Source organism: Asterias amurensis, chromosome 20, assembly GCF_032118995.1.
Source record: "Asterias amurensis chromosome 20, ASM3211899v1".
Classification (NCBI taxonomy): domain Eukaryota; kingdom Metazoa; phylum Echinodermata; class Asteroidea; order Forcipulatida; family Asteriidae; genus Asterias; species Asterias amurensis.
The window spans coordinates 12,941,018-12,962,356 of record NC_092667.1 but is presented as its reverse complement, the minus strand read 5'-3'; the positions used below and the strand labels follow the sequence as shown (position 1 = coordinate 12,962,356).

Sequence of the window (21,339 nt, the reverse complement as noted above, 5' to 3'; positions counted from 1 at the left end):
GCGGGAAACAGGCGGGAAACAGGCAGAAAGACGATCATGTCATAACAGAAATTGTTTTCGACAGGAAGATGTTGTTAGAAAGATAGAAGGGATGGGGTGTGGGATGACGGTGGGGGGGGGGGGGGGCGGGGGGGGTGGTTATTTGCCATGTCCTCGCTTTAGGGTGATATGGTGAGCGTGCGTAGTGCCCAACTCTTCGCTTATTTCTCTGGGAAGCCCTAGTTGCAAAACCGTCACCGGAGTCAAACCCGATGACATTATTTCGACAATTAAGATCAGCTACGTACTCAGGTCCACAGAGGGTGCGGTCGATCCGCTTCCCCGGGTCGACCCCGGAGTGTGGCGTTTTCTTTACCCAGGACGAACGTGTGCAGATAATTACCCACGTTCGTCCTGGAAAAAAAAAGCCACACACCGGGGTCGACCCAGGGGGAAGCCAAACGAACGCACCCTGTATTCATAAAGGAAATAATGAATTACAAGTGACCTAGAAATACAAAAATTATTTCATAGTGTTTTTTTCTTCTTCAGAGTTGAAGACTAGACGACAATCGTCGTGACCTTGACCCCTGTTGGAGAAAACCTTTTATCTCTGCACGCCTGCTAGACAGGTTTTGAGGTCAAATCATGTGGCACCTTCCACTTGAACGTGAGTAGATGTCTTTACAAGCATCAATGACACTGCATCGTGGATTTAGCTCAGTGTTTATTTCAACGCAGTGTCTTTCATACCATGACCGGGGTTGCGTAGTGGGTTGGTACAATGGATTGCGCGTTAAACCTTAACAAAAATAACAATGGAATAAAACGTGCCGAGTGGCTGTGTGAGCCATACGTAGGTCATTCAAAGAGCAATTTTATGCTAAGAAATTGTGTTTTCATAGTTTAAGGCGCTGGACACTATAGTTAATTACTCAAAATAGTTTGTCAAACGAAGAACACAAACTGAGCGAAACATTATTTTTCAGTTATTATTTTGTGCTCTTTAATAATAGGTGATATTAAGATTTTATTTTATGATTTTTAAAAATAATAAAAAATTAATTATCCAAACCGATCTAACACTATTAAGTATTATAATAACACCCGCTTCAGAAACAATGAACAGTGAGTGTGAAAAATAGTGCTTATTTTTGTTTATAATAATATATATATATATATATATATATATATATATCAAATAATAAACCACAAGGGAAACTGACTGGGTACATTTTTAAATGATTTTTTAGGATTGAACAAAGAAAAATTGACTAGAGCGGGATTTGAACCAACGACCTCCGGTTTAACGTGCCGGCGCTCTACCAACTGAGCTATCTAGCCCTATGTTGGTGGTCTCCCAATTTTGTCAATATCTTTGTTCGGGGGTGCCTGTCAGAAGCCATTAAACCGCAAACTGCCGTGTAGCCAGGGATCACACCCGGGTAACGATACAACCTGGGAAGCGGCAGACAGGGGATCACCTTAAGGGGATGCGACTTTTTATATCAGATATCAAATAATAAACCACAAGGGAAACTGACTGGGTACATTTTTAAATGATTTTTTAGGATTGAACAAAGAAAAATTGACTAGAGCGGGATTTGAACCAACGACCTCCGGTTTAACGTGCCGGCGCTCTACCAACTGAGCTATCTAGCCCTATGTTGGTGGTCTCCCAATTTTGTCAATATCTTTGTTCGGGGGTGCCTGTCAGAAGCCATTAAACCGCAAACTGCCGTGTAGCCAGGGATCACACCCGGGTAACGATACAACCTGGGAAGCGGCAGACAGGGGATCACCTTAAGGGGATGCGACTTTTTATATCAGATATCAAATAATAAACCACAAGGGAAACTGACTGGGTACATTTTTAAATGATTTTTTAGGATTGAACAAAGAAAAATTGACTAGAGCGGGATTTGAACCAACGACCTCCGGTTTAACGTGCCGGCGCTCTACCAACTGAGCTATCTAGCCCTATGTTGGTGGTCTCCCAATTTTGTCAATATCTTTGTTCGGGGGTGCCTGTCAGAAGCCATTAAACCGCAAACTGCCGTGTAGCCAGGGATCACACCCGGGTAACGATACAACCTGGGAAGCGGCAGACAGGGGATCACCTTAAGGGGATGCGACTTTTTATATCAGATATCAAATAATAAACCACAAGGGAAACTGACTGGGTACATTTTTAAATGATTTTTTAGGATTGAACAAAGAAAAATTGACTAGAGCGGGATTTGAACCAACGACCTCCGGTTTAACGTGCCGGCGCTCTACCAACTGAGCTATCTAGCCCTATGTTGGTGGTCTCCCAATTTTGTCAATATCTTTGTTCGGGGGTGCCTGTCAGAAGCCATTAAACCGCAAACTGCCGTGTAGCCAGGGATCACACCCGGGTAACGATACAACCTGGGAAGCGGCAGACAGGGGATCACCTTAAGGGGATGCGACTTTTTATATCAGATATCAAATAATAAACCACAAGGGAAACTGACTGGGTACATTTTTAAATGATTTTTTAGGATTGAACAAAGAAAAATTGACTAGAGCGGGATTTGAACCAACGACCTCCGGTTTAACGTGCCGGCGCTCTACCAACTGAGCTATCTAGCCCTATGTTGGTGGTCTCCCAATTTTGTCAATATCTTTGTTCGGGGGTGCCGATATATATATATATCAAATAATAAACCACAAGGGAAACTGACTGGGTACATTTTTAAATGATTTTAGGATTGAACAAAGAAAAATTGACTGTATATATATATATATATATATATATATTTATAATTAAACCCCCAAAACGAAAAAATAAAAAATAAAAAAACAAAAATACCTTTGTTAAAAATTGTGCTAACTACCGTCAACAATTACAACTAATTGCAACGATAATCATTGGGGCTTCTACTTCATTTTCTACGGAGCTCTGGAAGTGCCGTCTGACTCATTGAGATCCTGAAATACTTTACTGCAGGGTGGTGACACCACTAAAATTCGATGAAGACATCCTGAGTGAATTTATCTCGGTATGGGGACATAACGCAAAGGTGTCGACTGTCTAGGGATATAGCGACGACCTAAAGTCAGGGTGTCGACTGCCCGAGATAATATTATCTTAGGATTTTCGACATCCTAAAAGTATTTATGACGTCGCCTTCCCGACATAACATCAGTAAGACGTCATCTTACGTTTATGATGTCATCATGCTACATATGGATTATCTGAGGATCTCAACATGTCAGATGGCACTTCCAGAGCCCCGTAATTCTCAAATGAAGGGAACGATCAGATCAGCCTGAATGAAACAGTCGTTGATTTGTTACATCATCGACACTACGGTGTAAAAACCACCATTACCCAGTCAACATAATTAAACACCCCTAGTCGCAGCTTAAAGCCATTGGACCCTTTCGGTAAACAGTGTTGTCCAAGGCCCACACTTTGTGTACCACAACTTCTATATCAAATAACAAACCTGTGAAAAGTTAGGCTCAATCGGTCATCGGAGTCGGGAGAAAACAACGGAAACCCCCACCCTTGTTTCCGCGCGTTTCGCCGTGTTATGACATGTGTTTAAAATAAATCCGTAATTCTCGTTAACGAGAATTTATATTGTTTTGCTGTTTTCTCAAAAAGTAAAGCATTTCATGGAATAATATTTCAAGAGAAGTCTTTCACCATTGCCTTCTGTAAACCCTGTAAGTTATTTGTAAATCTGTGAACTTTTATTTTTTTTCTGAACCGAAAGCGTCCAATGGTTTTAAAACAGAAAAGATCTACGGTGAGAAGAGGCTGCTAGTAGGCATGAAAGTCTTTAACGTTCGAACAAGCAGTTCTAGTTTACGGAATGTTTAAAAGTTAATTTGTTCTGAGGATGACTAGTGAAGCTAGTCGAAACGTAAACGAAAATTACGCGAGTATTTGGCTTTGTAGAAAATTCATTTAATAAGTTGATATTTTACCAGCCTGATGAACTTCTTTCATGATATTCATTGTTTAATTTTCGAATCCAAGGATTGTGCTCCAAATGAAGTTGGTGACGTCGGCCTTGAAGATGATGCAGTATTCGGAAAATTTTTCGAGGCAAGTGTTTTTGATTAATAACACGTTGCTAATTGTAAGAATGAACTAATAATGGTGAATGTTAACATTTAGAACTGCAGTCAAAGGTTGAAACAATACTTATATCACAGTAATAATAACAAAACAATGTCAATGTTTGTCTTGCTTTGTTCAAAATGACGAAACACAATCATGTTGATACTTTATCGAAAGCCGATCTAAAATCTATACACTTCATGTCACTTCTGTTGCGTTGATTATTTTACAGTTCAAAGAAGGAGCAGCCATCCATGTTCTTGAAATCAGTGACGTCAGCCTCCAGGCGGGATGCGTTGTTAAGCTGACATGTCTTATCCTGTTGCCAGATATTGAAGGAGTGGCATCGAGGCTCCGCCCAGCATGCCTGACCACACCCAATGACTCCCTTAGCTGTCAGGTTCTTGATGTCATGGTTGAGCAGACACTGATGTGTGAAGCGACCGTCATCGTCAGCTGTCAGGCAGTACACGGGACGAGGGACGCGCATCTCACAAGCAGCGAAAAAGGTACCATTACAGAAATAATCTCCCCATTTACCGTCGTTTTTTTGTCGCATTCTGACGCAGTTCTGGCCCTCATCCTTATAATGGCTTCCCTCCCAATTGATGTAGTCGGAATCAACTTTCTTACCAGGACATGACAGGTGTCCAGGATTGGTCAGATCTTTCTTGCACCCAATCCAAAGTTGAAATGGATTAGCCTCCATGAGACCCATTTGTATCCTCGATGTATTCAATTCTCGCCAAATAAAATCTTGTTCTATTTGAGATTCAGGCATAGCAATGGCGCTTCCAGGCCGATCACAAACCCTGAACGCATCAGTCCAGTTCATCTTCTGAGGCAGTAAGATGTAGCAGGAGTCTTGCCAAGTCAGCCAGCCGGGAGGACACATAGCTCGAAGCCCCACAGAGAAAACGGCGAATAACAATAACAGGTTCTTAATGCAAGCAGTTAATACCAACATAATGTAGACACGTTTCTTGTGTAAAGCAAAATGATAAATCAAAAGTCAGGAGCTCTTGTTTTGTTTCGGTCTTTGATTAAAGCCAAGTAAAGCCCGATTTTACGCTCGTGATGTCCACACAAACTTGAAGATTGTGTTCTGCGTTGATGGCTGTGGTGATACAATACATGCATGCGCTGTTCGTAATACCTATCCAGTTTACCAAAGACCCCTATAATTTCGTTGCCGATGCAGATACAATGACCAATTTGTTAACCTTCATCGCGCGTTATCCGAACAAAGACGTGAGGGTAAAATGACCTTATTTTTTATACAACTACCCATTGTTAACCAATGGTTGCTAAGTTTCCTATACCTTTAATTGACATAATTATGGCATGGCGGTGTGAATTTATAATACAGTTCTCTACGCACGGCTAAAATTGCTCAAAATATTGACAGTGACAGTGACAGTGACGAACGCTATAAGCTGAAGGTGCTCAAATTAATGTATTCATTAGTTTGTAATTTTTTGATAAAGGAATAACACACTGGGCCTCGGACAATAGTAAATTGCTCATAAAGTATTCAAGCAAATAATTCGCAAATAAAATCTAGTTAAACTTGGTGTTCAATGACCAGTGATAATAATGTGAAAACTGATTAGAAACATTGTTTTTATCTCTGTCTTTAAAGGGAAGGTACGCGTTTGGTAATTACTCAAAACAAATATTAACTTAAAAACTGATTTGGTAACGAGCATTGGAGAGCTGTTGGTAGTATAAAACATTGTGGGAAACGGCTCCCTCTGAAGTAGCATAGATTTTGAGAACGAGGTAACTTCTCACTAAATAATAAAAGACTTCTAGCCAGAAGTCCTTTATTCCTATATGAAAGCACACAAATTCGTTCAACAAGGGTGTTTTTTCTCTCATCATTTTCTCGCAACTTCGATGACCAATTTATCTCAAATTTTCACAGGTTTTTTATTTTATGCTTATGTTGTGATACACCAAGTGAGAAGACTAGTCTTTGACAATTACCAATAGTGTACCTTCCCTTTAAACGTAAATATTAGTTATGTACAAGATGTATTGCTTCAATGACAAAGGGAAAATGTTAAAAAGGGTCTACGGTTACACTTTTCACAGAGTGATTAAAAAAGTGCAGAATATCAATTTTTAACACAGATATTTACAGTTGATCGTATCCCCTCAGAAAGAACACGTAACTTCATTGAGTGTCTTTGTGTTACAGATGACCTACGATATTTTGAACAAACTCTTCTTTCACAAAGAATTGATTTCAAGTCTGACTGACTGAAATCTCAGACTTGTCCTTTCATGTTTATTTTGCGTGGATCATTTTTACAGTTCGAAGAAGGAGCAGCCCTCCTTGTTCTTGAAATCAGTGACGTCAGCCTCCAGTCGGGATGCGTTGTTAAGCTGACATAGCTTACCCTGCTGCCAGTGATTGAAGGAGTGGCATCGAGGCTCCGCCCAGCACGCCTGACCACACCCAATGACTCCCTTAGCTGTCAGGTTCTTGATGTCATGGTTGAGCAGACACTGATGTGTGAAGCGACCGTCATCGTCAGCTGTCAGGCAGTACACGGGACGAGGGACGCGCATCTCACAAGCAGCGAAAAAGGTACCATTACAGAAATAATCTCCCCATTTACCGTCGTTTTTTTGTCGCATTCTGACGCAGTCCTGACCCTCATCGTTATAACGGCTTCCCTTCCAATTGGTGTAGTCGGAATCAACTTTCTTACCAGGACATGACAGGTGTCCAGGATTGGTCAGATCTTTCTTGCACCCAATCCAAAGTTGAAATGGATTACCGTCCACGAGACCCATTTGTATCCTCGATGTATTCATTTCTCGCCAAATAAAATCTTGTTCTATTTGAGTTTCAGGCATAGTCATGGCGCTTCCAGGCCGATCACAAACCCTGAACGCATCAGTCCAGTTCATCTTCTGAGGCAGTAAGATGTAGCAGGAGTCTTGCCAAGTCAGCCAGCCGGGAGGACACATAGCTCGAAGCCCCACAACGAAAACGGCGAAAAACAAGAACAGTTTCTTAATGCAAGCAGTTAATACCAACATGATACTGCTATTAACAGTTGACTCAACTCCTTTGCAAAGAAATGACAGATCAACAGTCAGAAAATTTAGTTTCCTTGGTTTTGGATTAAAGCAAAGTTCAGGCAGGTTTTTAGTCAAAGTCCAGTCACATTATTTGAAGATTGTGTGCCGTACGTGTCAGGCTCAGTTGATCAACTGACTTCACTGAATAACTATGAAACTGTTACTGCAAATTGCAGTACAATTGTTTGACTGTCAAGGATGCCCATACATCTTTTATGAGTGATAAATTTGCATGAAGACACTATACAGTTGGCTTAGCTTGGTCTCACCACTAGAATTTGTTTATTAAGTAGTTGCTATAAGCAACACTTTTTTTGAGTGGCTTGGTCCTTTGAAAGCTGTCGTAAAGCGAATGATACAAAGAGATCTGAATAAATTATTAGAAGTCGTCACGCTTTCAGTTTTTTTTCTCTTTTCAATAAAACATTTGTTAATCTAATTTACCGGTATTGTACTGGAGCACGTAGGCCTATCAATTGCATTTAATTGGTGATTTTGTATTCTGTGTTTTGTGCGTGATGACACTATTTTTATTATACAATTTATTAGCTTTGGATTCATCAAGCTTGGTAATTGCTGTGATCTCGATGGAATTGTGGTATACAAACTTATGATATAGATGTTTTGGTGTAAATGTTTGTTGAGTAGTTGCTTAGCAATTACTGCTTTTAATGGCTTGGTTCCTTGAAAGCTGTCCATCGTAAAGCGAATGATACAAACAGATAAATAAATTAAAAGCACTCGTCAAGTCTCAAATAACATGTAAATTCAAATTGAGCCTTCGTAAATGTTCTTGTCACGTATCACGTATAGAATTTAAAAAGACAAATTATTTGTCTATTATTTGGGTAAAAATACATATAACACATTTCCAAGAAATGTCAATGGCATAACCGCAATAACAAATTAATAATCCGTTCTTATCATAGAAATTTTTCAATTTAAAAAATTACAATTTATCTAAATTTGAGAAACTTTGAAAGACTTTTCAACCCATGTTCTGACACCGAGTAACGGGACACGGTCGCCAATGAATACAAATTACACTGCTCCTTTTGATGTCGTATTTAGGGATCTGTTATAAAATATACTTTGAACATTATACTCCGCGTTAGTAGAATACATAGTAAGGCAGTTCTCTAAAAAACAAATTCTACCCGGCAAGTAGATATACACATGGTGTTCCCGCAAACATACTATGACAATTCATGCCCAAATTTGAAACAGAACGATCCCGGTATTTCACTGTCTGACAAAATGACAGTTCCAATTTCAACATTGACACAAATAAACATAAGACCCGATGCAACGCACGGAAATCAGCCGTGTGGATGGAATGCAATAGGCTCAACATATTTTATGTTTTATGAGAAATAATATTCATAAGTTGGCCGTGATGGTGTCAGAATGCCCCCCGCTGGGCTTTAAACAGCCGTTGGGAACACGATGACCGGGTTATTATCATTTGAATGAATGTTGACAATGAGTTTGCATCAAGTATGTGGAGGTAGCATGATCATGAGAAGAACAACGTGAGAGAAGTGATGATGTTGGAAATTGGTGCTCTTATCAGCATGATCGGGGTATCACTGGTTTGGAGGGTTATCAATTATTTCATATAAATTGTGCCCCTTCACCGGAATTTTTATGTAAGCTCAAGAATCATTTTGATGTCTAGACTTGCTTGTTAAAGTATCTCCATTACGTCCATCTCTCTTTTTTTTGTAATGCTTGTTAGGCCTTTTACAGTGGTTTGTATTATCTTATGTGCTTTTTTATATGCACTTTAGGCAATAGTTGTTGTGTTCTTTTTTTCTTCAACAGTTAACAATAAGGAAAACTGATCCCATTGAAGTAGATAAGAGCAAATACCGATGTGATAATGTATAATTATTAATCTGGTGTAAGATTAAAATGATCCATCTTGATAAAAGTTGACTTTATTTTTGGATTCAATGATCTCGTGGGACCGAAAAGCCTTCAGCTCGAATCAGAAATGACCTAAAAGTCCCCAGCAATTTGCACGATTTGCCCACGTTTTTTACAACTTTTTGAATGTTTGAGTGTCTTGGTAATTGTTTGCATATTATTTGACTTTAAGTTAGTTAATTAATATAATTAATGACTATGTATTGATTATTGATTCAGTAATATTAATCCCTAGTTAGAATGATGTTTTTGCATTCAAGTCCAAAGTTCAGATAGGTAAGGCCTAATAGTGTTATCGAATGTCATATCGACTTAAAGGCAGTGGACACTATGGGGGACTTTTGGGACGCTTGGTGGCAGCAGACTTACCAGGTAAAATCCATTGTTCTCGGTAATGTGCGCATGCTCAGAACTACGTCAACAATGGAAATTTACCTGGTAAGTCTGCTGCCACCTAGCGCCTCAAAGTCTCCCATTGGTAAGTACTCAAAATAATTATTAGCATAAAACCTTACTTGGTAACGAGTAATGGGGAGAGGTTGATAGTATAAAACATTGTGAGAAACGGCTCCCACTGAAGTGATGTAGTTTTCGAGAAAGAAGTAATTTTCCATGAATTTGATTTCGAGACCTCCGAATTTAGAAATCAAGCATCTTTTCAATCATGTTTTCCAAAGAAATCGCAAACAACACACACAGATTTAGGCGTCTTGATGCCGGTGTCACAAAGCATCATCTTACACAAGGTTTTGTGGTTGAACAGGTTGTGTCTCAAGTAAGACATGACGAGGCATCACACAATATTTTACACATTACCACAATATTGTTTACTCATCCCCACAAGGCCAGTAATGCTAGAGCAAGGTCCGTGGTTAGAGGAAGATACATGATTGCTTTAAAGGAACACGTTGCCTTGGATCGGTCGAGTTGGTCTTTGAAAAGCGTTTGTAACCGCTTTTTATAAAATGCATATGGGTAGAAAGGTGTTGTAAAAGTAGAATACAATGATCCACACAAACATGCCTCGAAATTGCGTGGTTTTCCTTTTACCTCGTGGACTAACACGTCGGCCATTTATGGGGGTCAAAATTTTGACTCCCATAAATGGCCGACCGTGTTAGTTCGCACAGTAGAAGGAAAACCACGCAATTTGGAGGCAAACTTGTGTGGAACATTGTATTCTACTTTTAAAACATCTTTCCAACCATATGCATTAAATACAAAACGGTTACAAACGCTTTTGTTTTGACCAACTCGTCCGATCCAAGGCAACGTGTTCCTTTAAGCTAGTTAGTAAAAACAATAGCCACATTATTGACAATAAACTTACACAGTGTAAAGATAATGATGGTAGAAAACACCACAAATAATTTACATTTAACTTACACAGTTTAAAGAGAATGATGGTCGAAAGCTCCCTTAAAATATTACTTGCTGAGGAGCTGTATTTTTTTATATAAATATTAGTAAAGTAAAAATGTCACGAAAATAATTTTCGTCCCATCAGGAGACGAACATTATTTTAGTACGTACAACGTCGTGACTCTCCTGAAAACATTGCTCTGTGGTTTTCACTTTCTCCCCTCAAACCATTGACGGCTTAAAGAGCTAAAACTTATACGGGTATAATACTACAAACATTGACAGAACTATGCCATACTCTATGAAAAAAAAAATCACGCATATAATAGTTGGATGGGATTCAAACCCACGACCTTTGGAATTCGAGAGCATTGTCTTACCAACTATAGACCATCGAGATTACCCGGTGGGGAAAACACACATTTACTAAAACATGGTGTGAGGAAAACTGCATGAAGGAAAATAAATCGGACTTACTTCTTTTTGAAGTTGTAGTATCTGCTGTTTTTATCTCTTGATCTCTTCTTTGCAAAACGATACACGACGATGAATACTAGCACGATTAAAGTTACTGCACCCCCTATGGAACCACCCACTATTAGAAGTAACATCCTTAGCTCATCTAGGTATCAAAACAAGAGAAAAAAAAGAAGTCATTAACAAATGTATTTAAAAAAACGAGAGAAGAAAAAAAAGGGGGGAAAACAAGCCAATGTTAATCAATCACAAACAACAAGTCAATACCGTTTGGTTACCTGGGGTGGCTTTCACAAAAAGTTAAGACTAATGTGATCTCCAGTTAGGACGAGTTAGAACTAGCCTTAATTTTGCTTTTTAAATATCACCTGGGACCACTCTTTGTGAAATCGACCCGGGTCCATTTTTACAAAACACTCTAAACCTGACCTATTTCCGAGTTGGGTTGACACAGGAATTTGTTAAAGAAAATTGTTGACCACTGATCCCTTCCAGATTTAGTTGGACTAAATTCCGGGTCATTCTGACACAGATTCTAGGTCACACTAACCAAGAAATGGGCTAGGCTCAACGTGACCCGGATCCAGTGTTGCAGGGGATTCTTGCCCCCCCCCCCCCGAGATGATGCTGTCCCCTCATTAGGCACACTGTGTACACATTTCTTCTGATAGCGCCCTCTCTTGAATCCTCCTCCTACATCCCACGTTAATTTCCCATATGGGGGACCGACTCTCAGGTGGACATAATGCCCTGGGAAACCAGGTCACTTCAGACCCCTGGGGAGTTTTTAGAATGTACAAAAGGTTAAGACTAAATAAGCTCAGTTTTTGCCCAAAAATGTTGTCCAATGATCTTTCCATCTCGTGAACTGCCATAACACATTTTCTATAAACACTATTTTGGCATAACAAATAAAAACCCACAACTTATTACGACATTGAATAAAAATAAGCTTCATGATGAGTAATACAATCTAACCTTTTTCGTGGTCTGGATTCAACCCTGTTCCATTTGTTGTTACAGTTCCTGATCCTTGCTCTATGGTTGGTTTAACGAAAGGTGTAGCCTCATTTCCTCCCGTAATATCAGACGGTGGGTTCACTGTTACATAAACAATACTGGTATCATACACGACGGAGGTGGTGTCGAGCGATGACGAAGTAAGACTAGCAACCGTTACATCAGCGTGTTTCCAGGTTTCTGTGAGCGGTGTCTTGGTGACATGCCCCAGGCCGCTGGTGGATCCAGTTTCGAAAGTGGGTTGAACAAGCGCTGGAAATAAAGTATTTTCTTGTGTAGTGGGAGCTGTGGCAGCAGGAGTTGTTGGAGGTTTGTTGGAAGGTACAAGGTTTTTGTTGGAATCATTAGTTCCTAGTGGAATTGTTGTGTTTTGATCTGCCAATGGAGGGTCGGTTACTAACAGAGGGGTCACCTGGTGGGTAGTTAAGGGAGGGCCAGTCGTGTTGGAAGTGTTTCCTTGGACGCCCTTCGTTTGAAGGCCTTTTGTTGGAATGCTTTTTGTGGTTGTTGGAAGGCTAGTCGTTGTTGGAAGTCTAGTTGTTGGAAGCTTAGTTGTTGGAAGCCCAGTCGTCGTTGCTGGAAGGATCGTTGTTGGGGGTACAACTATTGCAGGAGTCGTTGGTACAGGCATTGTTGTTGGAACCCCAGTTGTTGGAACCCCAGTTGTTGGTTGAGTGTCATTTGCTGGTAGGCTTTGGGTCGGAACGACGCTGGGGTTGACCGGTTTAGGGGCAATGGGTAAAAAGCTGTTGGTGACTGGAGGGTAGAGTTCTGGCATTGGTCCATGGGTAGTGAAAGGCATTAACTGAGGTGTATTGTAGTTCACTGTAGTTGAATCACCTGCTGACACATGCGCCACAATAGCAGCACCTGAAGTGCCAAAGCAGAAATGGAAATATTGTTAGCTGTTAGCAACAAATCAGCAAGATGAAAAACAAACAAAAACTCAAGTATTGCTTTTAAATACAATTCAAAATATTGCGAATTTCCGATAAACTGCCCACTAAAATAAGCATAAGTTAACGACCCTATGAAATAGGCCTACACAGCAATACAAATTCCAAGTGGTCAAACATAATTATGTGTTGAACGATATGTTCTCAAAATTATACAATAAAAATTAGAAAATAGAATTAGCCGTTTCAAACTGCTTGTACCAGCAAAAATGACTTATGTATAAATTCAAAGGAAAGTTTAATAATGGCCTGACATTTCGATTCCACAGCGGAGTCTTTCTCGAAGCCTTTGCGAAAGTCTCTACAAAGGTCGAAACGTCAGGTCCTTACATATCTTTTAAAAATAAATAAAATAAAACATAACTAAACACAATAGTTATGAATTAGGCAAAACCTCAACCACATACCATTAACATAAGCAAAAAGACTTTATTAGTTAAGTAAACAACACAAAGCAAATTTTTCAACACCTTGATTGAAGTTGAAAATCATTAAGTTTTGGGGTTTATTGATTGATTTACTTTTATTTCTAAATAGTTATTCCCAAATTTATTTAGATTTCGTCCCTCGACCTTCACGCACTATTTTGTGATGTTTGTGCAAATATTTTCGGAATGAATTACAAAACCATGGCAATCATGATGATAGGGTAGACAATATTGTTTTAAAGTCGAGGTTGACGATTCAAGGATTTCGAAAAAGAGCCGGTTGTTAAAAAGTGCACATCATCGAGTCAGCATTGTTTATACACGACATTATAGGCCAAGGGCATGCAACTTTGTTGTACGCAGTTTGAGCTGACACTAAAAATAGTGAGAGCAGCGGCGTACAGCTATTTCTGTACATCTGTGAAGGTCATGAGTAGAGATTGATGAAATATAGCCCAGTAATGTGCTCACAGGGGTTGTTGCCTTCTAACTATGTATTACACGGCCACCTCAGTCATGCTTTATTATAGACACTGGACACTATTGGTAATTGTCGAAGACCATTCTTTTTTTTTGGTGTATCTAAACACCAGCATAAAATAACAAGCCTGTGAAAATTTGAGCTCAATCGGTCGTCGAAGTGGCGAGATATTATAATGAAAGAAAAGACACCCTTGTCGCACCATGGTCACACGAAGATGGTTGCTTTCAGATGCTTGATTTCGAGACCTCAAATTCTAAATCTGAGGTCTCGAAATCAAATTTGTGGAAATTAATTCTTTCTCGAAAACTACGTCACATCATAGGGAGCTGTTTCTCACAATGTTTTATACTATCAACCTCTCCCCATTCGTCGTAATTTAGAAAGGTTTTATGATAATAATTTTTTTGAGTAATTACCAATAGTGTCCACTGCCTTTAAGGTACGCAAACGGCCTGCGTAACAAGCGAAAGGTCATAAGAGGGACTGGACAATATTGGTAATTACTTAAAATAAGCTGTAGCCTGAAACCCTACTTGAACAAGCAACGCAGAGCTGTTGATAGTTTAAAACATTGTGAGTAATGGCTCCCTCTGAGGTAACGTAGTTTACTTTCTCACTCAAGTATAAAAAAACTTCATGCATCTGAAAGCAAACGAATTTGTGTAACAACGCCGGCGTTGCTTAGGGTTTGGGAAAAGCCTGGACAAGCCAATTACCCGTTTTTGAACTCATTCCCAAAATACATTTGTCATAGTACAGTCATCTTCTGTGACCTCTCTCTTTATATAAAAATAAAATGTGAGTAATAAGGTCATACTTATTATCATCAAAGCAAGGCCATTGCCAACGTTTGTAATAATAGATTCAGATTGAAGTAGATGGCGTCATTTACCGACACAGCTCCTTGAGAAAGAGGAAACTTCTCACTCAAATAGTTTTAAAACGACATTAGGCCGGAACCCATTTTAGGAATCTGAAAACACAAGTTGGGTGGTTTTCTTTCAATCTTGCAACTTCGATGACCATAGTAATTCAGCCCAAAGGCCCAAAGATTTGTTGTGTTATATAAATTAGGCATTTTGGAATACATGTGAGAATACTGGTCTTTGACAATATTACCAAAGGTGTACAGCCGTCGGTTTCACCAAACTCTTCCTAACTTAGGATTAATCTTAGGACTTAGAACGAGTTAATTCCGTATCCGGGAGGCGTTAGAACGCATTGAACAAGTTACTCGTCCAAACTCGAGATAGGATTGATCCGTTCGTTTCGTGAAATCGGCTGCAGTGCCAGTGCCTTTAAAACTTGGTACATTCATAAATTAAATACGGGATAAATAAAATAAATAAACAAATAAATAAACCCTGTCTGAACGAACGTTGTTACTTTTGGAGTCTACAGGTGTATTTGTCCGTGTATTGTATGTATTCACCCTAAGTTTATTGTTGTACTTTTTAAACCCCCAAATCCAGATTTTAAAATGAACAAACAATATTGAAGTGGCAGTTTACCAACGTAAGGTACCCACAATCTCCACTTTCCACGTCGTTGAATGACGTCATAGGCCTACGTGATCTTAAACAGGAAAAATCTCGTTAATTACTAAACACAAATTTCCCCTTTTTGCTGCTCCGGGCACTTATTCGGTTATACCCGATTTCCGATTGGGAATGTTTGTTTCCAAATACAGAGGGGTTGCGGTGGGTTATGGGATCAGCGGGACAATGGGAGACAATTCTGGGCGGAAATTTCTTTAAAGACAAAGTGTTATCGAGTTGGAGCGGCGTGTCTTTACAAAATGTGTACATTGCTTATAAATGAATTGTTTGATGCTTTATTTACCTCGTTAAAGGTTATTATCTGTAGAGTTGACAATAATTGCAGACAGCTTTCTTGTTTTGTGTCATCAACCATTAGTACATCAAAAAAAAAACTTCGAAAATTTTGGCTAAATCCTTTGTGTGAGTCAGTAGTTCACAGTGGGAAAACACGCATAAACTATTTTTAGCAGGGTTAACACAGTGTCCTTATTTTTGTTTGCAACAACCAAAATCAGCTGTATGTTTTTTGTCAGGCTTTCAGATACACACTACATGACTGCTTTTAAGAGAAACTTTTAGCAGTAGCCACGGCTAAAGACGAATCTTTACTACATTTTAAGCCACTTAATATGTAAACAGTCAACCCTCGTTTTATAAAAAGCCGTAATAAAGGCAGTGAACACTATTGGTAATTACTCAAAATAATTATTAGCATAAAACCTTACTTGGTAACGAGTAATGGGGAGAGGTTGATAGTATAAATTAACCATTGTGAGAAACGGCTCCCTCTGAAGTGACGTAGTTTTCGAGAAAGAAGTAATTTTCCACGAATTTGATTTCGAGACTTCAGAATTAGATTTTGAGGTCTCGAAATCAACCATCTAAAAGCACACAACTTCGTGTGACTAGGTTTCTTTTAATAGTATTATTATCTCGCAACTTCGACGACCGATTGAGCTCAAATTTTCACAGGTTTGTTATGTGTATGTTAGTGTCCAGTGTCTTTAAAAATAGAACCTGGCCAGTCCCATCTTATAAGATAACGTGAGTGGACTTATTCACTTCATGCCTTCTCTATCATCATAGATTGTTCCCGCGCAATCCAATCTAAAAAGTACGTCTATACTTGAAATCCACTTGTCCTAATTGCAACTCGTCAAAATAACGGGTAAAAACACATTGTATACGATTGCAGTCAACCGACAGTCATTTCAGACGGCGCATATTTTTCTCCATTTCACGCTCCGTCGGGTGGAGCCTATTTTTTTTCACCAATTGTCGAAATGCAATCACTATTGACACTCTCAACAAAAGCGGCATATGACCGCTTCTTTTGAATGAGATTCTTGTGCCTGGGGTGACAAATCTATTAAGGATTGTACTCTGCACTTAAAAGAAACAACATTCCAATAAAATGAATTATCTGGATGTAATTGCCATCACTCAGCTGCCATATCTGATTTGAGCGCGTAATGTTGTTTTGATTTTGTCCCCCTCCATTTTAGTCTAACATGTTTACCTAAATAAACTTCATTTATCTGAAATAATTTCCTTAGCAAATTGGAACTAGCACACACGATGGTAGGCCTACCACCCAGTGAAAAGTAGACATTTGAGAAAACGGTTTTTAAAGTTGAACGCTTTTTAAAATCAAGATTTCCAATACAAATTTCAGGGGAACTTTCAACTGGATTTTCTCTAGTTGAGACTTGATGCATGCCGAACTTGATATAAACGTGATATCATTTTCCACAACTTCAGTTAGGCCTAAATTCGAAGTGGAGAGTTTCCCAAAATACATTGTATCATCAGCTGCTGTACTTATTAACAAGTAACTTCCCATTCAGGGTAATTAAAGGAACACGTTGCCTTGGATCGGTCGAGTTGGTCTTTTAAAAGCGTTTGAAACCGTTTGTTATGAAATGCATTGGTTAGAAAGACGTTTTAAAAGTAGAATATAATGATCCACACAAGTATCACTCAAAATTGCACGGTTTTCCTTTTACCTCGTCGACTAACACGGTCGGCCATTTATGGGAGTCAAATTTTTGACTCCCATAAATGGCCGACCGTGTTAGTTCGTGACGTAAAAGGAAAACCGTGCAATTTTGAGTGATACTTGTGTGGATCATTATATTCTACTTTTAAAACATCTTTCTAACCATATGCATTTCATAACAAACGGTTTCAAACACTTTTTATAGACCAACTCGTCCGATCCAAGGCAACGTGTTCCTTTAATAAACGTTTACAGACCCCAGAGACACTGGGCAAGATCAGTGTTCTCACGTGGTGTATCTCAACATGCACCAAATAACAAACCTGTGAACATTTGAACTCAATTGGTCATCAAAGTTGCGAGATTAAATGGGAAGAAAAAACACCCTCGTCACACGAAGTTGTTTTCTTTCAAATGCTTGATTTCGGGACCTCAAAATCTTAATCTGAGGTCTCGAAATCAAATTAAAAATATTTTAGTGGAAAATTACTTCTTTCTCGAAAACTACATTGCTTCAGAGGGAGCCGTTTCGCACACTGCCGTTTATACTACCAACAGCTCTCCATTTCTGGTTACCAAGTAAGTTTTTATGCTATCAATAACCTTGAGTCCCAATAGGGTTCAGTGCCTTTAAAGTTCAAACACTCTTGGGTTTAACTTTACTGAACCACGGATGAAGACTAAACTGATTTTATTTCGATTCTCTGGAGAAAAAACCTTCGTCACAGTAGGCTATCCCATGTCAATCATTCGTTGTGTGTAAATATCCCCCACTGTTTATCATTATTTTCTAAACAAACTGCATGTTCAATCATTCTCAAAACAGTGCAAACAACTACTGCGTCACAGGAGAGTAGGCCTACCGGTACGAAATCGTTGATCAAAAATAGAATTGAGAAGAAAAAAAGAAAGAAAAAAAAATATGTGACTATACTGAACTGTCCCTTTAAAATGTGCATCGACTACACAATAAAGCCTCTCAAATAACACAATTCGATGAAAAGCTTATAAGACGGATTGTGAATGCCCTACAGATCCTGCTTTAAAGGTATATTACCGAGTACAATACAAAAAGTAACTGAAGTAGTACTACATGGCCTAATTTCAACGAGCTGCTACGCCCAACAATTACAAGAATTAACTAAGGTAGTACAGGACCCAATTTCATAGAGCTGCTCAGCACACAAATTTGCTTAGCATGAAATTTCTTCCTCGATAAAAACAGGATTACCAACCAAATTTCCATTTGTTGCATGTTGATTGTTACTGGTATTCAGCTGTTGTTAGCTTACTCAAAAAATCCCGTGGAAATTTGGTTGGTAATCCTGTTTTTATCAAGGAAGAAATGTCATGCTATGCAAATTTTTGTGCTTAGCAGCTCTATGGTGTTTTACACGGTACATTACCGAGTACAATGCAACGATTTAAACCAGTGCACCTCTGATTGTGGAATAATTATGGCCAAAGTTTGATGTCAATTACCAGTAATTGTCGACCATTGACATAACGTCTGAAGCTGTCCACAAATAAGATAACTTTGATAATGTTAGGGTACAATGTGTGTCACTGGAGATAGCTTTGTGATTGTGTGGATCGATGATAAAATGGACCAACGGTGGTTTATGGTTAAAAAGATACCTGGGCCCAATTTCATAGAGCTACTAAACACACAAGTTTGCTTAGCATGAAATTTCTTCCTTTGATAAACCCAGGATTACCAACCAAATTTCCATTTGTTGTATATTGCTTGTTACTGGTATTCAGCTGTTGCTTGCTTATCCTGAAATATCATGCGGAAATTTGGTTGGTAAACTTGTTGTTATAAAGGCAAACATGTCATGCTAAGCAAACAATTTTGGTGCTTAGCAGCTCTATGAAACTGGGCCCTGGGGTCGATTTCACAAAGAGTTAGGACCAGTCCAAACTTAGGACTAGTCCTAGGAGATATACAAAATGTGTGGCTAGCCCTAAGTTAGGACGAGTAACTTATCCTAACTCGAGATAAGACTAGTCTTAACTCTTTGTGAAATCCACCCCTGGTTCACTGAAAACGGTTGTAACTTCACTTTACAGCAGGACAGTGCTTTTAAGAACTGAGAAATCTCCAGAATTCCGAAAATCTACTCCACGGCAGTGACTAGCTAGATAGTTATCTGTAAAGAACACACTCCACCTGGCAAGTAGACAAACACTTGCTGTTATACCGAGGCGATTAATATATTGATAGCTCACCATGCAATGCATCAAATCCCATAACTTGACATCAACCATCTTTTCAAAGTCAATGTATTGCATTGCTTGAACTTGATGGATTCAGCACTGCACAGGGTTGTTAACACCGTTTTCTAGGAACTTGACCAGATTTATAACAATATTTTTAGGAATTGTGATTGACTTGATCGGTATAGAGTTACAATATCAGTTCCACTTCTAGTTATATTTCCACTGGTAGGATCCATACGATTTACCAGATCGGAGTTCATTTTGGAATTCAATCCTGACGTTTAACTTAAAGGATTTGGGTACTTTTTGCAAAATGTCAACAGATTTACATTAAACTTACAGGGTTTGAAGATAATGATAATGGAATGCTTCCCTTCATTACTTATTGAGGTGCTGTAGTTTTTGAGAAATGAGTAAAACAATGTAATGAAAAAACAAACGTTTGTAATTATTTTCATTACATTGTTTTACTCATTACCCCAAAACTACCGCACCTAATATTTTCAGGGAAGCTTTCTACTATCATTATCTTCAAACTGTGTAAGTTTAGTGTCCTACACCCTTTAAACAATAATAATAAATAAATAAATAAAGGCAAATTAAAACAATGTTCCTGCCGAACAGGTAAAACGAACAGTTTGTTTACTTCCCACTCAAATCAGACATGAATATGAAAATAGACGTTTGGAAACTTAATACTGCATAACCAGTAATAAGGTTTGTCAGGTTTCATTTCGTTTTCGACCAATACAAATTAGACATCTGTTTTCGTTTCACCCCCATCAAATCAAATCAACCAACTTCGCAAGCCCACAATTTAATATCTTTGTATCAGCTGTTGTCGTTAAATCTAAAAAAAAAAAAAGAAATATGAAGTCATCCTCTTTATTAAAAAAAACAAAACAAACAAACAAGAAAAATAAAACATGAATAATCATGTGGTATAAAATGAGGTACTGGACCAGTTCATACTGCGTACTTACATGTTAATAAAAAGACCGACAGAGAAGCCAAGTTCGCACCGGCCCCTTCCCCCCGTCGACGCAGTGTCTTGACCCCGTACATCTCCCGTTCCATTCTGGTCCTCAAGTTCACCAATTTGTAGGACGTCGTCAGCTTGTTACTGGACACAAGTAATTCACCATGCTGGGCCTGGTCAAAAATATCCTAGACCTCCTCCACACGGTGCGTTGTGATTTAGAGTCCAATGCTAAAAATATAGCTGTAGTGGTGGGTTTGAGTGTTGTAGTCGCTGCATACACGCGGACGGCGCTATACCACATTAAACTGAGCTACCAACCGACTGTGTAAACAGTCGTCATAATTCAATCGCCCATGTCAGCTAAATCGTATACTTTCTGTAATCACAGTTGGATTGTGTACAAAAGGGCTTCCACGGTGGCCTCAATGCATTCTGCAACTGTGAATTTCTAATGAGGAGCTGCCCCGGTCGAGTCGCGTAGGAGTACAAAGTATCCCTTTTTTGCTTCACTTGACTAGGTACTGGGTACATGGATGCGCGCTCAACTGAGAGTTCAACGTTGATATTTTTTTTTAAAGGTTTGTGACACAGTCATTACACACCACGTGGAAATCGTGACTGGCACCTGACTCCATTATGAGAACCAGATCGTTATCCCATTGGCTGATGCGTAATTATTGCAACATTGAAATGAATCACCTGCTGAAGAGGCAGACAGATTCAGCTTCAGCGCCCCGACTTCCAAAGTTCACATTATTTTTGTT

The 21,339-nt window shown here is 39.1% G+C and overlaps 3 protein-coding genes across 3 annotated transcripts in view; all 3 read right to left on the bottom strand.

Moving 5' to 3' along the window:
• The window catches only part of LOC139952540 (uncharacterized), a 26,981-nt gene extending 5,872 nt beyond the window's left edge, over nt 1-21,109 (bottom strand). Inside the window, exons 1-3 of the mRNA XM_071951708.1 lie at nt 20,577-21,109; nt 11,921-12,832; nt 10,943-11,087 (exon numbers count right to left, since the gene is read on the bottom strand). Coding sequence (XP_071807809.1) covers nt 10,943-11,087; nt 11,921-12,832; nt 20,577-20,670 — 1,151 coding nt within the window. The 5' untranslated portion in view covers nt 20,671-21,109. The remainder of the gene's footprint in view (nt 1-10,942; nt 11,088-11,920; nt 12,833-20,576) is intronic.
• On the bottom strand, nt 4,305-4,973 carry LOC139952094 (snaclec bothroinsularin subunit beta-like). The gene has a single exon (XM_071951046.1). It carries the CDS (start codon nt 4,971-4,973, stop codon nt 4,305-4,307), a length of 669 nt encoding a protein of 222 aa, XP_071807147.1.
• LOC139952764 (snaclec bothroinsularin subunit beta-like) lies at nt 6,187-7,060 on the bottom strand. Its single transcript, XM_071951990.1, has one exon. It carries the CDS (start codon nt 7,058-7,060, stop codon nt 6,392-6,394), a length of 669 nt encoding a protein of 222 aa, XP_071808091.1. The 3' UTR covers nt 6,187-6,391.
• Nucleotides 21,110-21,339: the final 230 nt, after the last annotated feature.